The sequence below is a fragment of the Pararge aegeria genome, chromosome 13 (genome assembly GCF_905163445.1).
Source record: "Pararge aegeria chromosome 13, ilParAegt1.1, whole genome shotgun sequence".
NCBI classification, from domain to species: Eukaryota; Metazoa; Arthropoda; class Insecta; order Lepidoptera; family Nymphalidae; genus Pararge; species Pararge aegeria.
In genome coordinates this window covers 3,540,539-3,557,799 of record NC_053192.1, presented here as the reverse complement: position 1 = coordinate 3,557,799, position 17,261 = coordinate 3,540,539, and the positions used below count along the sequence as shown (strand labels likewise).

The 17,261-nt window shown below is 33.3% G+C and overlaps 1 protein-coding gene across 2 annotated transcripts in view; it reads left to right on the top strand.

Moving 5' to 3' along the window:
* Nucleotides 1–2,898, top strand: part of LOC120628887 (calmodulin-A-like) — a 97,596-nt gene extending 94,698 nt beyond the window's left edge. For both annotated transcript variants that reach the window (XM_039897550.1, XM_039897551.1), the window contains one exon: nt 560–2,898. In XM_039897550.1, coding sequence (XP_039753484.1) covers nt 560–591 — 32 coding nt within the window. In that variant the 3' untranslated portion in view covers nt 592–2,898. The remainder of the gene's footprint in view (nt 1–559) is intronic.
* Nucleotides 2,899–17,261: the final 14,363 nt, after the last annotated feature.

The following is a 17,261-nucleotide window of genomic DNA, read 5'->3' as shown; positions in this document are numbered from 1 at the left end:
TACTATGGAACTGTTAAACTAGATGAAAGCGATCTCGTTTGTACCTTGTTATTCTTTTCGATGAATGGTTCTTCTGAATCAATTAATCACAATTTCTGGGTCTACAATCCGGTTGCTGAAAGAATGTGTTCTTGATGTCTTTCAGTTTAAATTAAAAACCATAACTAGCTGTCGACATAACTAACACCACAGTATGCGATTTAAGTATATGTGCATACCATGTGATTTTGCATACAGTACTCTGTTTACAGTCGAAGGTTTTCCTTTTACCATCAGGTGGGTCATTTGCTTGGTTCTCCAGTTATTCATTGTGAGAACGTTATGGAGATTTCCAGGCATGCAGGTTTCCTCACGAGGTTTTCTTCACCGTTTAAAGCAAATGATATTTAAATGGCTGAAATTAAAAACGCACATAACTCAGAAACTTTAGTGGTGCGTGCCAGGGCTCCAACTCGGTCTCCACGAACGGAAAGCCGAAGCCTAACGCAATAAGGCTATCACCGCTTCTTCCATTATTAACCAATAAAAAAGACACTAAAAGTTATATTTTCAATTCCAGAGTTTGTGACAATACTGACATCGAAAAACTAGTATGCAGAGCAAAGGCCGAGCAGAGATCGCCCCCCACCGCGGCAATGTCCCTATTCGGACCTCACCAGATTCGGGGGGAAAGAAACTCTGATATAGTTGCCATGACAAGGCCAGTGGTTGCGTGTAGACACAGTGTACGCTTTGCGGGAATGTATGCGAGTGTTACCTTTACAGGTGGGTGTGGAACAAGCCTAATGTCTCCCAACGAATTGATAAATGTGCAATATGAACGGCCTGCGCAAAGTGATCGGTAAAGTTTGGTACAATTTTATATCGAACGAGTGATATGTACCTTTTGTATGTAATTATTTTGTTTCGTTGTCACCTACTTAACAGTTATTTAAATGTGAGTTCTATTTTTTGTAGGATGTTTTTGTGATAAAGGTAAAATAATAATGAGACATTTTAACTTGTTTATGCGTTCGACGAATTTAGTGATGTTCTGATTGTCTCGATAACTTACAACATTTATCGACTAAAACGTTTAGTTATTGAGTCCAATCCGTATCTAGCATTCAAAATGTCTCTAGATTGACTAGCAAATTAAATCAAAGTTTTAAAATGGCTGACGGGCTGCATAATTTAAATTGGTATTATTGATTTTTTATAAAGTTTTGGTATTATAAACTATTATGCAATGTTTGCAAGAGTGACTGTAAAATCTTGTAAAAATTCATTAATATTTTCAAGCAGTATGTTTGGCCATCTGTAAATACTGCAGAGGTGAATGATAATTGATAACGGACTTTGAAATAACTCGTACTTTTGTGCGCGCGTCATCAGTGAAACTTCTAAGCTGTTTAAGTTTCCTTATCGTTTTATAAAGCGATATTTCCATAAATGTTCAGGTGTATTTAAAATAAAGAAACAAAATTTTTAGAATTAGATGAAAAGCGATAGTATAGTAAACTAGGAATTTACTGCAGCAGCTAAAGAAGTTTCACATAATATTAATTAATAAATAAATTGCGAATTACCTACGTATCTATAGAAGGCAATGTTGAAGTTTCTAATGCATTTGATGTTTTAATCATGCCATAGGTATACTGCAACACAATAAAGTTAAAGTGGCATTTAAATATTTACTAAATGAGAAAATGATCAAGGGATGATGCGCTAAAACAAATATCGATAAAATAATCATCCAATCTGAAAAATACGTGCAACACTACGAATCGCAAAATGTGGAAGTTCAAATTTTAATTTCATTATTCTATTCTCATGTGGAACAACAAATCAGTCACATTATAGTCAAGGAGCTAGTGTCAAAAGTAAGTAATTATGACTTACTTCTGACCTTTGCAATAATCATTATAAAAGTACTTATAAACCGTATAAATAAAATGTTAAATACATTTTCGGACAAAATGATCCCTATAACTAAACACTTTTGATATGGAATCTAGAATTAAAGCAGTGCATATATAAAATGTTATAAAAAATAATCTTACAGTAATTAAGTTATAGACAAAGTGTAGGCATGCAAAACTATTCCTGATAGGTTCGAAACTCTGATTGGAGGATCCAACAATAACATCGACTGATTGTTTTAGAAAGCCGGGATTTAAGTAGGAAATATCAAAGTTGTGTATTTAACTCGGGCGGTTTTCTGTAAAATATACTAAGAACAGATATCGCAATTTCGAAAATTCCGGCAATAATCACATATTATTAAAAACTGTGAACATTGTGCGATTTTTGACTGTGTTTGTGTTTTAAGTCCCTAATCATATTATTGAAAGGAAATGAGACTTTAATATGTGGGGCTATGAAATCCACACACCAATAGAAAATAAAGAATTGTATAAAATGTTTTAGAATTCTTTGCGAATCAAAACAGTTATCGCCTATACGAGAAATAGTCTAAGAACCCACGAAGTATCCGTAAAGGTAAGCGCAATAAGGGTAAAAATATAACAGTAAGAGTAAAAACACTATTAGAGTTACATAATGGATTAGTGCTGCGAGCTGTATAAAAAAGCTAGGTACAACCATTTTAAAGCTATAATAGCATTTAATGTAACTCTTATTGTGAATTCTTTGCATAAGTTGACCGTTACCCTCAATAAAGCTGAAGAATTGTTGACGGCTTATTTAACATTGCTTATTTATGGATTTTGGGCTCTTAGAATAATAGTTTAAAAATCGGTTGTGTCCACATTTTACAACCGTAACGTAGCATTCTGTGTGTACATGTATGGATAATAGTATAGTTAGAATTATATCTATGTCTAGTTTAAAATGACACACCTAAAAATCACTAAATTATATTCATGTCTGGTAGCATTTTTTTTATTTTAATAAACGTCCCACCAATGGTGGTATGAATGAATGAATACACTTTTATTGTACACCAAAGAAACAAAAAGTAGTTACAAAGATATAAATACAATCAAGAGAGTACAATTTGGTGGCCTTATCGCTACATAGCGATTTCTTCCAGGCAACCAATGGCGTAAAAGGAAAAAACGTAGAAAAGAGGTAGGTGGTGCAATAAATAAGATTTAAAAATTATACAAATATATAAATATAAATAAAATATATATATATATATATATATATAAATATAACTATAATATATATATAAATATATTATATATAAATACAAATAAAATATATAACATAAATATCTATATAAATATATTACATATAACATCCCCAATTAGAATGAAATACATAAATAATTCAAATTACACACTTAAAATGATTCGCTTCAGCGTTGTTCGGCTGAAAGAGACAAATAATGATCCTTCACTAGTTTCTTGAAGGTCCCAATCGATTGTGCCTCACGGATATCTAACGGCAAGGCGTTCCATAATTTAATAGCCTGAACCGTAAATGATCCGTTGAAGAAGGAGGATTTGTGACCAGGCACCTTCAAGACTAACTTCCTCGTAGAACGAAGTTCGTCTGGGAGTCCTACAAATTTAAACCTCTCTTTCAGGTAAAGAAGAGTAGAAGGATGAAACAAAACACAGTACAGAATAGAAACAATGTGCAAATTCCGGCGAAGTCTGATAGGTAACCACTTGAGACGAGACCGAAATTGAGAAATATGATCATATTTGCGCAACCCAAATATGAAACGAATGCTAGAATTCTGGAGTCTCTCAAGTTTATTTAACTGATCTTCAGTTAAGTTAACATAGCTTGCGTCTGCGTAGTCAAGAATGGGAAGGAGTAGAGTCTGTGCGAGCATAATTTTGGTAGGTATAGGAAGTAAATACCGAAGACGACGCAAAGAGCCTAGAGCTGCAAATGTCTTTCTGCTGATCTCATTAATATGGTACGTCCAACTTAAGGTTCGGTCAAGATAAATGCCCAAGTTCTTTACATTTTCACAGTATGGGACTGTGACACTATCAAACTCAATGGAGGGGAGGGAAAACTAGTCAATCCTTGAAATCTGCCTTCGACTGCCAATAACAATAGCTTGAGTTTTTTTTGGATTAACGTTAAGGCCATGCGCTTTACTCCAATTTGAAATAACGCGCAAGTCTTTGTTAATGCTAGCTATTGCGATTGGAATTTGGTGGTAATTGGAAATCACCTATAAACAGAACAACACTTCGTAGACCGGTAACGAAAACATAACGTCAATCTGATGTGTAGGTTTTTAATGACGTCAGCAACTACTACAGTACTTTAAATAATCTTAACAAATTATACTGAAAATGATATCCAAAATTATAATATTTAAATATAGTTCGTTAGTAATGTCCCTATTCATTTAATGATTTAAATGACATTAAAATATTTTACTACAAAACAAATACGATAATTCAGTTTATTTTTTAATATTTTTAATTTATTCTAATTCAATTTAACTTTTTTAGTGTGGCATTCTAAACTAGGCAACATAATAGTGTTAGAAGTGTTTGTGTAAATTTAGAATGTGTAACGGTTTTCGTTAGTCTTCCAATCAGCGAAGGTTGGCTGATAATAATAATAATATGATATAATTGTAAAATTCATTAATATAAATATTAAATTAATGAATTAATTATAGTGTGCAAGCTGTTCTACCATATTTTTGTGTGTCGTGTGCGCATCTTTACTATGCTAAAAAATAATGACTGATGTTGAAAACTTGTGTTAATTTTTTGGTTTAATTTCTAGTACATAGTATTTTTTTTTAATTAGATAAAAATAAAAAAAGCAATTTATTCTACTACCATAAAATTAAGAGTGAATACCACATTCACTCATACTTAAACTGCATTACATAATTAAATTTATAAATATTTTATTTTTTATTTTAACAAATTACATATTTTATTACGTTACATTAATTTAATAGCTTGTGTTAATTCTTATTCCTTGTTACTTGCGGTAGAAGTCGCCTCTCTATCTTAGGCCTGTCTTCCTTTTCTTTAATCTTTTTTTAATTATTTATTTATTAATTATTTATTCTTTTGTTTAGGGTCACAGATCTGATGTGGGATCATAGTTTACATATGGCATTGTACTTATAGCGAATCCCACTAAATCTATAAGGGTAAAGTTAGGTTCAAGTAAAGAAAGTATCCACACAAGTTAGTTGCAGCTAAAACATTACGCAACCTACACAGTAAGTTTCTTATGCCGAATAATGGGCGAAAAGTTCAATATGAGTTCGTAACCAAAGTGGGGAGGCTTTATCTTAACGGAGGACATGCGTTTAGACTCTTAAGTCTAATGTAACGTGGCTATAGATATATATATATATATATATATATATGTCTAATGTAAAGGGCTGAAATATCGTTTATTCTTTAACTATTCTTTAACTAAGTTTTTCTATGTCTGGTAACGATGCGCCTTGACACATCATTATAACTATGTTAACATACCAATTTATATACTAACTTAAAATGGGGTACCTACTTATATAAAAAACCATATAATCATTCTTATAATAAATAGCTATTTATAAATCATTGCACGGTTTTCAATAATCAAAATCAAAAAATCTCGCGAAATACATATTTTTAAATATTTTAATATAAATTTTATTCATGTTACATATACGTTCAAAGGTTTTGATTTATTTATAATGGATATATTTTTAAAACATTTTATGTAAATGACTTACAATAATATTGTTAGAAATTATTTATATTTTATTAGTAATATAATTATTATTATAGAAAATATGCTAGTGCATTTTGCATTTTATGTGTAATGTTGCTTTGTCTTGATTATCATGATATAAGTTCAAAGCAAGGGTACCTAAAAGCTCGTATTTAATTTCTAAGAATACCGAAAAATTAATAAAATTGAATTTATTTCCATTAAAAAAGTTACCTAGCTTATAAAATAAATTATTTATCCATAACAAATATTATATTATTTGTGTACAATAAGGACAATAAATCTTTAAAAAAATATTAAAGTTAAAGTCAATTTTACAATACAAAAACTAAAATTAAACACCAATATATTTCTGGATTTCATTTAACAAGAATATCTACTCGTAAACTCACTTCGCATATCACGAGCAATAAATTAATAAATTATCTAATAATTAAGTAAATATTTTATTTATAAAATAATATAATCAAAAGAAATATTTACTTGAAGGTTATCTATAATTAGTTTATAAATTATTTTTCTACATCTGTATTATGTATAATAATTGCTTTAAGCTAGTTATATTTATATTATTTAGTGCTGTAATCTCATTAATGTCACTTTAAAAATGAGGCTGTTGTTATGACACTCAGATTTATTGAATATTGAATATACTTTGAGTAGGTACCGTTAATGGTTTGCCGTTATGACCCTTTAGCTCTATTCAAACTGAGGTGGATAACGCGCGACATTCGGAACGGTATTCGCGCACGACGATTTATTTCAATCTCATATAGACGTGTTCAAACCGACGCGAAGAATCGCTTCATCATCAATAGCTTATAAACGTCCACTGCTGGAGTAAACCCGAGAAGGTTTACCCATATACACAAGGCAGATGGGTTCGGTAGTAGTATAGCACAGAGGACGCTGCTGCTCGTTCTCCTTTATATTCCTTAGTTGCTTCGTAAGACATCCGCAGAAAAGGAGAGGTGATGACAACTGTATTCTGATCTGCGGTCACCAAACGGTACAATAATCGCTTCGTGGATGCGAAACTAAAGCGCGCGGCCTTTATTTTATTTTGATCTTGCTGGTTTAAAAATTTATCACAAATTTTGTGATACTTTATTTGCTTTTGCTGGGTCCTTAGCAGCAATCAAGACTGCGCGCAAGATACAGCTAAAGTCAAAGTCAAATATTTATTTATTCAAATATTCCCATAGATTGCACTCTCGATAATGGTAACTTAAAAAAAAAACGGGTAGCGTACAAAAAACAGGAAGCGTGCGTTCGTGCCATAGTGTTGTGATTGGTTAAACGCAGGACGCAAACAAAACCGCCACTACGGACGCAAGCTGGACGCGGCGTTGTAGCCTTCGCTTTAATGCCCGCCCGGGATTCACATCAGTTTGATCAGACCTTTATGCTAGCTCGATATTCGATATGTTTATAATATTATTATTATACAAATTAAAATTATTTATTGATTGTTTTTTCTTTTATGCTAAGGTTAATATTGTATTAAGTTGTTTAAAATATTTGCTTATAAAGTAATATTTTGTTAATTATTGTTACAAGTATTTTCTGGTTCAAATACATGAGAATATGTTATGATTTTAAAATTAAAAGACAAATAGTTACCGCTTGTATCAGAAGTACCTACATTTGATGATACAAATGTTGTTGAAATATTATAATTAATATATTACTGTGAAATATTAACTGAACCATTATAAAATATGTGTAATATGCCATGTAGGTAGTTTGATGTATTTAATAGAATATACAAGCTTGGTATGAAAAGACATTTTAATAAAATTGATATGTGATTATTGGTTCTGGTTTTACTTTTATTTTCCCTACATCCAGAAGTGCTTAGGATGTTCGACAAGAGTTGGGCATTCCCCGGTAGAATTTTTTTATTATGGTTTCCTAGCGATTTTAAGATAAGCCTTATAATATATGAAATTTTTGGAAATGTGTATGTAAAATCATAAACAAGAAAACATTACATGCTTTTCCGCACAGAAACTTAAGATCACTAAAATATAAATTCCATAACAATTGTATATGAAATCATTTAATTACTATAAAAAGTTACACTAATAAACTTGTTTTAGTGATATATGTTACTTCTCAGCTCTCTCATTAAAAGCCCTTCTACTACTGATTAAAATTATTCTATTCAGTAGTAGAAGTAATAGAAGAAGATAGTATTAACATTATTAAGATAGAAAGAAAGAAAGAAAAAACTTTTATTTGGATATACACACACTAGAATTTAAAGATCGAAGATCCAACAAACCAACACAAAAAAACCCGTTTCTATTCAAAGTGATGTGATTTTTACCGGTCTTATAATTTAAACAATCATTTTTTGTAAAGTCAATTTTAAAGCGTAAAGAAAATAATAAGAACACACTAACATAATAATAATAATAAGTTTATTTCAATTAACAGTTACACAGTAAATTAAAAATACAACAAAATAAGGCGAACATAAGGTAATGTGTATCATGAAACCCAAATTGGGTAATACTGCTATTGTGCAAGACTGATAAAGAAAGTCTCGTTTTATTTTGTTTTTTTTTTGTTCATTTTATCACACTTGTATTTTTTTATTTTTAAAACATACTTTAGAATAAAAAGTAATGGAAATATTGTTTTACATTATAAGACAAGTAGAAAAATGGACTGTACATGATTTTTTGTGTAACATCCCGAAAACTAAAAAGGACCTTTTAATTATTTACAATCTTTTGTTCATTCGTTTTTTGTAATTGAATACTAAATGCTATATTTATCATCCTTTTATTAAATAATTATTAGTCTGTATTCTAACTAACTAATCTTAAGATTAAATGTTATTACGGTATAGTAGATTTGAACACACATTAGTTTGTATAACAAGAGAGTTAATATTTAATTAGCTAATTGTAATATAAAATAGTTTATCCGGTATTTCTTTGCAAGTCGACGTAATAAGAATAAGGTGTGAACGAACTGTCACGACTGCAAAGAATGATCGTCTTATCTGTGGACTTAAGGCTGGTTTTTTTTCAAGATTCATGATGCTGTGTTACCATCTTTCTCTGAGTAAGCACATTTGAAGATCTCCCTGTTACAGCGATGAGTGTTTTTAAGTGGGAGGTTCCGAGTTATATCCGAAAAGAGAAATTTGCAATTTTTGACTTATCTGTACAGCAGGTCGATTCTGTATCTCTATTGACACCAAATTTAGCCACTGATGAAAGTTGCCGCCAAATAACCAGTTAAATCCATATGTTGCCTTCGCAATCCTTAGTTTCCAATTGATTTTATTTCAGATAGATACATTTAAGTTATGTAGAACAATGGTTCGGGCATGTTCACCCCAGGAAGCTTAGCTTTAACCGAGATTTCGTCAAGATCGGTACGGCCACAGAGTTAAGAAAATACAGAATCCTATTTGAGCCATTATAGCATGCAGTGCATTTTGAAAAATGTGTTGAGGTTGTTAAATAATAGTCCATTTTGCAGGCCCTTATTGCCCCGACCCCGGCCCCGACACTTGCATCTCTCAGTGACTGTTGCGGCAGTTTTCAATCATCTTAATCGTGACATCACGCTGATGGACCAATAGAATGCCGTGATTAGCACACGCCTATCACGCGTCATGCGCCTGTGTGATGGAGAGCCAAATGATGATAGGTGTATTAATAAGGAGAGAGACTTTTATTTAATCACACATTAGAAATATTATTGTTACGATAATACTGTCTATACTAAGGCATGTTTTTTTTCCAGAGACCCAGTTTAATTTTAAACATCAATCATAGACTCGGGGTACGTATCATCTCTCCTTAAAAGTCTCTCAATGACACCTTATTATATACCTCTAATAAAGTAGATCGCATTTAAATTTTATTATATCGTAATAGTTGGCCATTGATTTAAGAACACAGAATCCTCATTCATCCATTAACTCACGCAGTGCATTGTGTCCAAAAACAGTTAAAAAGCCCCGCGCACGTCTAACTTTACACCCGCGGAATGTTGCGAGCTCACAATTTTTTTCCCATTTTGTCCTGAACGCTTAGAACATTAGCGGTAAAATAATTACTGTCAACTGCTAAATAGTATGAAGTGACTAACCGCATGTTCGAAACACTTCTAAAGTGGAGTGGTTTTTCTTTAACTTTTCAAAGTTATGTGCGTTTAAAGTAATTAAAAATATCACTTGCTTCGACCGTGTAGATAAACATCGTGAAACCTGCATAACTGAGAGTTCTACATAATGTTCTCAAATGTATGTGGAGTCCACCAATTCGTACAGGGCCAGCGTGGTTGAATATAGCCTTAACCATTTCTTATTGTAGGAGGAGACCCTGTAGTAGGCCAGTAATCGGACGATATAATGATGAAGCCCAAGAGATGGTTTTGAGATGTTAAACTTACTTAAAACCTTCCAAGGTTAATAACGTACAACGTCGTTTAGACAGGCGGTTGGCGCCAAAACTGGAAAAATGTTTGTGTGATGAACATGAATGTTTTTCAGTGTCTGGGTGTTTATCTGTATATTATAAGTGTTTATGGGTACTATATTCATAAGTAAGGTTACAGATGTAGCAAGACAAGTAGCGCATCTTAAATGGACGCGGGCCGGACATATACCTCGAAACGGGAACTCTTGGTGCAAACGTCTCCTCGAATGGAAGCCATGAAGAGAAAAGCGCCCTCAAGGACGATCACAAAAGCGCTGGAAGGACGACGTAAAGAAGGGTTCGAATTGGATCCAGCTCAATGACGCGAGAAGTAGAAGATGTTGTGAATAGGTGTAGGCCTCCACCAAATAGATGGAGGCCTACACCTATTTGGTCGAAAAAGACTGAAGAAAAAGAAGAAGATATTCATAAAAATATTCATCAGCTATCTAAGTGCCCCCCTAACACAACCTACGCTTATTTTGGGGCTAGATGGCAGCGATGTGTGTACTGTCGTAGTATATTTATTAAACGACATTAAGCAAATGTCAGACAGTCACTGATCTCAAGCGGCACTTAACCGTTCATTATTCAAGATGTTTGTGAACACGCTAATAAACTCAACAATTGGTTTAAGGATAACCGCGTTGTAAAATATTTTATTGCTCAAACACGGAAAAGTACAGAAACAGCCTTCATTTCTTTATTGATTGTTTTTTGTTGCAACTTTTATTAAATTGTTATTTGTCAGTTACAGTAAATATAATAAATAATTAAACTTTTGATAACTATAAATTCTTATTTGCCAGATATTTGATTAAATTGATTAGGATTTTTACAAATACGACAATAATTATATTTTATTTGATTAATAACCAATGTTCATGACATTGAGTTGGTGGGTAATTTGATATAAATGCGTTTGAATTTTCGATACAACAGAAAAAGAAATTTTGAATTTGAATTGAAACTTATTGGCTACTATAAAGGTCATGTTAGCATGAAATGGTACCAAGAATGCTGGCTGCATCATCGCCCTGAACAGCCAGGCTCCTCCGTTACGATTATATAAACGTGCTGCTTCCGAAGGCAAGCACATTATTCACACTTATTCAAATAAATTATACTTTACTTGTACTATCGACGATCTCACATAAACATTATGCGTGGCTTCATAGTTTTTAAATAAAAAACAAATTTTGTTTTATTATTCCACAATTATTTCTTATAAAGCCAAAAAAAAAATATTGGTTCCATTAAAAACCGACTCTATATTTGTTAGCATTAAATACTTAACGAAGGCGCGTCCCGTTCTCAAAAGATAAGCATTTTAATTTTTCAAGTTAAACGTACTCACACTCGTTATCAACTAATTGTTATGTTTATATTATTACAACGAACAATACAACTTTCTTATCGCTATATCCGCTGAAGTTTGATCGATAATGTTGATCTTATTTAATAAAATATGCATTGAATTTTGTGTGTGCACTTTTTTCGGTTACTAAAAGTTGTCATCATAGAAATTATACTTCTTTTGGCGCGTTAGGGAGAAATGATGAGAGTAAAATTTTACGATACGCGAGCACACCGTCACAAAAAGCCGACATAGTTATATTCAACATGATAGTTTTCCAAAAAAAGTTTTGACAGTGTACACTTTTATTGTTAAAAAATCTCAGTTTTTGATGTTGTTTAAAACTGTCCTTGTCCTGTGGTGGTCCGATTAGATAATGCCTTATAATAAAGCTTTCAATGTTTTTTCTACAAACGTAGAATAAGGCGAAAGAGAACAATTTTAAACGATTGATATCGTGATAACTTTTCATTAGGCAGCAGATGTACCTTATAGTCTAATATCTTGCAAAATTTATTTTGGAAGAGAAGAGTCCTAATCAAAACTACATAACAATTTTTTTTCTTTATCTTTTAATTTATTCATTCTCTTTATTTACAGCCACGCTATACCTGCTTTTGATTTGTTCAAATTGTGTACACACTTTGGGCTCTAGCTAAAAACAAATCGTGCTGTACCAACCTGTTCTGTTTGTAAATGCGAGTCAGACTCGCGCACCAAGAGGTCCGTATTATGCGGTTTTAAAAATATTTAAGAATGTTGTGGAACGAATAAATTCGATTCATATGGAACCCTATTGATTTACGTAGCCCCTTTTAAAAGTTTAAGTTCTCCCGTTTTTGACAAATAGTTCGCCAATAAAACCGTTCGTGCAACCTCCTCATTGTGGGACCCGTGCCCTGCAGTGGGCCGGTAATAGATTAATACTCGTATGATGATTACGAATAAAAATGAGACTAATTTTAAACTAATTTTTTGTCTGGTGGGAGGCTTTGGCCGTGGCTAGTTACCACCCTAACGACTAAGACGTGCCGCTAAGCGATTTAGTGTTCCGGTGCGATGTCGCGTAGAAACCGATTAGGGGTATGACTACCATACTCCCTAACAGGTTAGCCCGCTACCATCTTAGACTGCATCATCACCACCAGGTGTATTCCACTACAGGTTAGCCCTTGACTGCAATAGTCCAGGGCTATCCTGTAGTGGAATATAAAAAAAAATCTTATTTTCATTGACAAAAGAATTATTTATAGCCATTCCAAATACAAAGTCTTTTGGATCAATCATCAAAGTTTTTCTTTACCATATTGTTACGGAATCCTAAGTATCAGGGAAAACTCTCGTGGTAAACACAGAGTACTAAGTGCCGCGGGGAATTCCTGGGTAAGTAACTTAGAAATAAGAACATACAGAATCCTCATTCCGCAATTATTGCATGCAGTGAATTGTGTCCAAAACAGAGAAAACGCCCCGCGCACGTCTGACTTAACAACCGCGGAATGTTGCTAGCTCACAAACTTTATATAATAATAATAATATACTTTATTGGGCACAAAGAAACAAGTCCGATTATAATAGTATACAAAAATATACATTAGTTATCAGTTAAATGATCTAAGCAATTGTTATATATACAATTTGACCTGTATTGCAGGAGGCAGTGCTCTCCAAGTGCAACACTTAAGAATAGGTACATTAAATTAATTATAATTATGATAACAGTGAACAAATCTTCAGGTATAGTTTTAGGTTAAAAAATAGCAATACAAAATGTAATTATAAAGGTGTGTGTCTGTGTAGTGGGCATATTTTGGTATGTTGAATGTATTTTTGTGTGTTTTTTTCTAAGTGCGTCTGTGTTGTCTGAAATAAATGAAGAATGTGTGTTAAGGTTGTCTCAAAAAACTTTCCCCATTTTATGGTAAACGTTTAGAACATTAAGAGTTAAAATAATTACTGTCAACTGCTGAATGATTGAATTGACTCCTGTGTTCGGGAAACACTACTAGGTACTAAAGTGGAGTGGTTTTTGACGATTAAATTTTATTCGTGTACATGGTTTCTGTATGTTGTTAATTCTGTGGTAACTTCGTTCTTACTTTAATTTTATAAGCTTATGAATAATGCATAAAGTTTCCTTGTCTAATAATTTTAAAGTATATTCCATATCAGCTTATCCTCAACAAGTTCAATGTTCATATTTAAATCCGTCCTTCAAAATATAAATTACTAGGCTCTTGTCTGTGACTTCATCCGCGTTTCTTTTTGTTTTTTAACCATTCTGTACAGCAAACAAACCCCGTGTATAAGAGAAAAAAAACTTTTCGTCTCTATCATATTAGTAGGTGTAGATATTTTTTTTTATTTGGAAGATAGACTTTAAGATAGATAGGTAGTAATAACTAGTTTTAGCCAGCGGCTTTTGTTTTATGTCTTGGCGCAGTAGTTTGTGTTGTGGTTTGTGAGAGGTCCCGGGTTCAACCCCGGTAGGGACGATTTTAGAATTTATAATTTTTGAATTCTCTCTGGTCTGATGTCTGAATGGCTCCGATCGGATGATGTCGCGTAGAAACCAATAAGAGTTATGACTTAAAACTGCCATACCCCTAAAAGGTTAGCTCGCTTCCATCTCAAAGCCCACCAACCCGCATTGGAGCAGCGTTGTGGTTCCATGTTCCTACAACCGTCTCTACTATGAAATAGGAAGCCTTTGGACACAGCAGTGGGTGCCAGGAAGGTACACCTTTTCAATCAGTTGGAAAAAAAACTGTTGACGTTGAAAAATTACAAATGACTAATTTTATAGATTAATATTTCATCTGGTTCTTAATTTCTTGGTGAATCTAGACCACTTAATAATTGTAGCCTACCTATTAAAAGCGCGTGATAGGTCTAGGCACATTAAACCTGCATTCCTCACAAGTTGTACACTGAAATGAAACATTAATTAAGGCTTATAATTGTGTCGTTTTAACAGTAGTTTAGTTAAATAACTGCCTTCAATATTAATTAATTTCGTGCGACCCCTTAAAGAAGGTGAAGCGAAGGTCTGATACAACATTGACCTAGCTTCGTGAGAGCATTTTATATTTTCTGATCAGTATGTGACTTAACGCTCTGTTACTAGCTTGAATGAAGTAGTGTAATGATTACTTGTATATAACAATGTCAGCTGGACAAGTTAGTACGTGAGATAACTGAGGGTCCGAACTACAAATTGTACCTCGTTACGTAACTGAAAAGCTATTGTGTATTTGATAAAAAGGTAATATGAATTTGTTAGTAATCAAATTCAAATTTAAAAATGAAAAGATCATTTTTGAATTTGAATTTGAGTAGACTTGATCACGGGCACTTATGAAGCGTTCATACGTATAACATGTTACCACAAATGTAAGGTGATGGTGATAACTACATTCGTTAACTTAAAACTAAAGCTAGGAGTGTTCCAAACGCGCTCTGGTCCAAGATGGCCCTCAACAAACTATGCCAGGTATTTATTTGTTATCACCATCTTACAGTAATTTAATATTAAGCTTTGAAGTTAGAAAATGTGTAGATAGAAAGATGGCAGATTACGATCGCGATTTTAGAATGTTTTGAATTCATTTGTATGGAAAAATAAATATGCTTCTTTTGACGTGACAACGTCTTATAAATTGGTTTGCCGGGTGACACTTCAAGAAACTGCGTTACGCTCCGCTCACGTTATGCGCTCACAATGAGAGCGAGTGAGAGGCACGCGTCCCTTCCACTCGGGCATGGTTAGCCCGCCTAAGAGCGAGAGAGACAGACATAAAAAGTGAAAGGCACGCGTCCCTTTGTAGTAAACGCTGTTTCATTGTACGCAAATGTATTGCAAGTTATTGTATGTATATTTGTATATAAATACGTATGTATGTGTAAAGGTAAAAATAAAATTTTGTTAATATGAAATTCAGTGCGAGATTCTTTGTATAAATTAATGTTTTAAATATAATTCTTTGTATAAATAAATGTTTTAAATTGTTACTATTATTTCATCCTTCTTCCTACTATACGAATGAATATTCACATTAAAATTATTTTACCACTCAAAGTCGTTGTCACGTAAAACTTTCGCCCGTATACCGACTTTACAGGCAACCAATTTTTTAATACATTTACAGACAGATTTCTTTTGAAATATACTAATGCATCCTTCATTATTATTTCGTAATTCTGCTACACGTTCTATAGTAAATTGGCGAACACAGGGCTTCCAAACCTGGGTGTCGTGGAAAGTATTCTGTGCACTGCGAGGCGCTTCTTCTACTTCAAAAAAATTTGTTATCGGGCTTCACACTTTGAAAAATTGTGAGGAGTTGACCAAGCTCAACCATCTTATTGCTGGGGTAGTATATTATTTATTATTTATTTAATTTATTATTTAATTATTGGATAGAAGCAGGCGTTACTTTGCGGCAATCCATGATATATTATGAAAATTAAGCCAAGATGTTGACTTTCCAATTATAATTGTAAAGTCAACATCTCCTGAGGATGCTCAGGTTTCGGAGCGAAACGTGCGTAGAGGTTTACAGTGCCGTAATATATTTATATTTTATTTTTATTGCCGAAGATCTGTTTCTTGTGGAGTATGAGGATTAAAAAAATTATAAATTACACCATAAAGATTCTCCTGCTTTTCGCGGACTATAGCAAATTAAGCTTAATTTTCAAAATATTATTTAATTTTTTTTATAAAATATTTTGGGACTATTTACTTAACTGACAAGCACCTATCTATTTTGACTAGCTAGGTCAGGCAGCGGCCGGCGCAGGCCGTAACAAATATCTAACTTCTAAGTGTGCCACGGGCTAAATAAGCTTGGGGTGCCTTTAGAAAATTTCCAGCCCTCCTGGGCACTGAGCAATTTTTCTAGGGGCACCACGACGCTGTGTTGCCAAAGTCAAAACTATTGAAATAATACAGACACTTATTACGTAGGACGTCCATGACATGACAATGATGAAAAGCTATTGTAGATACCTGCTCGTTTGATACTCAATCGTTTCGAGTGCCAATGAATTCATGAAAGTGAAGAAAAAGTATTACGGTAAAGTACAACCGTGAATTTAATCGAAATATTTGTTAAAATGGTAAAACTGTATTATGCAAACCCCAACTGCTGGTTTCTTGTCAGCTTCGTCTCGGTAGAATCTGCCTTCCGAACCGGCGGTAGAGTCACTAAAAACAGACAGACTTGACGTTTCAAAAGTGCTTATATTAGGCCTACTTGAAATAAATTAATTTTGAGTTTTTGAATTATATTTTCCTGATGTGGTGTAAGGCGTGCAGATGCGAGGTCAAACCCCTGATTGACTTTTGGCCAATCAAACAAGAGACTACAAGTCGGAGGGTGACCTTGTACGGTCTTGTGCGAGAGCTCCTTTTCTATGGCGAAATTTTCCCATGGCATAACCCTGAAATACAAATCAGTTCTGGTCAAGGTTTTTTCACTCGGAATAGCAAATAGGTTCATCCATTTTCTTGACGGCCGTTTGGCGCAGTGGGCAGCGACCCTGCTTTCTGTGTTCAAGGCCGAGGGTTCGATTCCCACAACTGGAAAATGTTTGTGTGATGAACATGAATGTTTGTCAGTGTCTGGGTGTTTATCTGTATATTATAACTATTTATATATATTATTCATAAAAATATTCAACAGTTGTCTTAGTACCCATAACACAAGCTACGCTTACTTTGGGACTAGATGGCGATGTGTGCATTGTCGTAGTATTTTTATTCATTTATTTATTTTATTTACTCTGCTTCA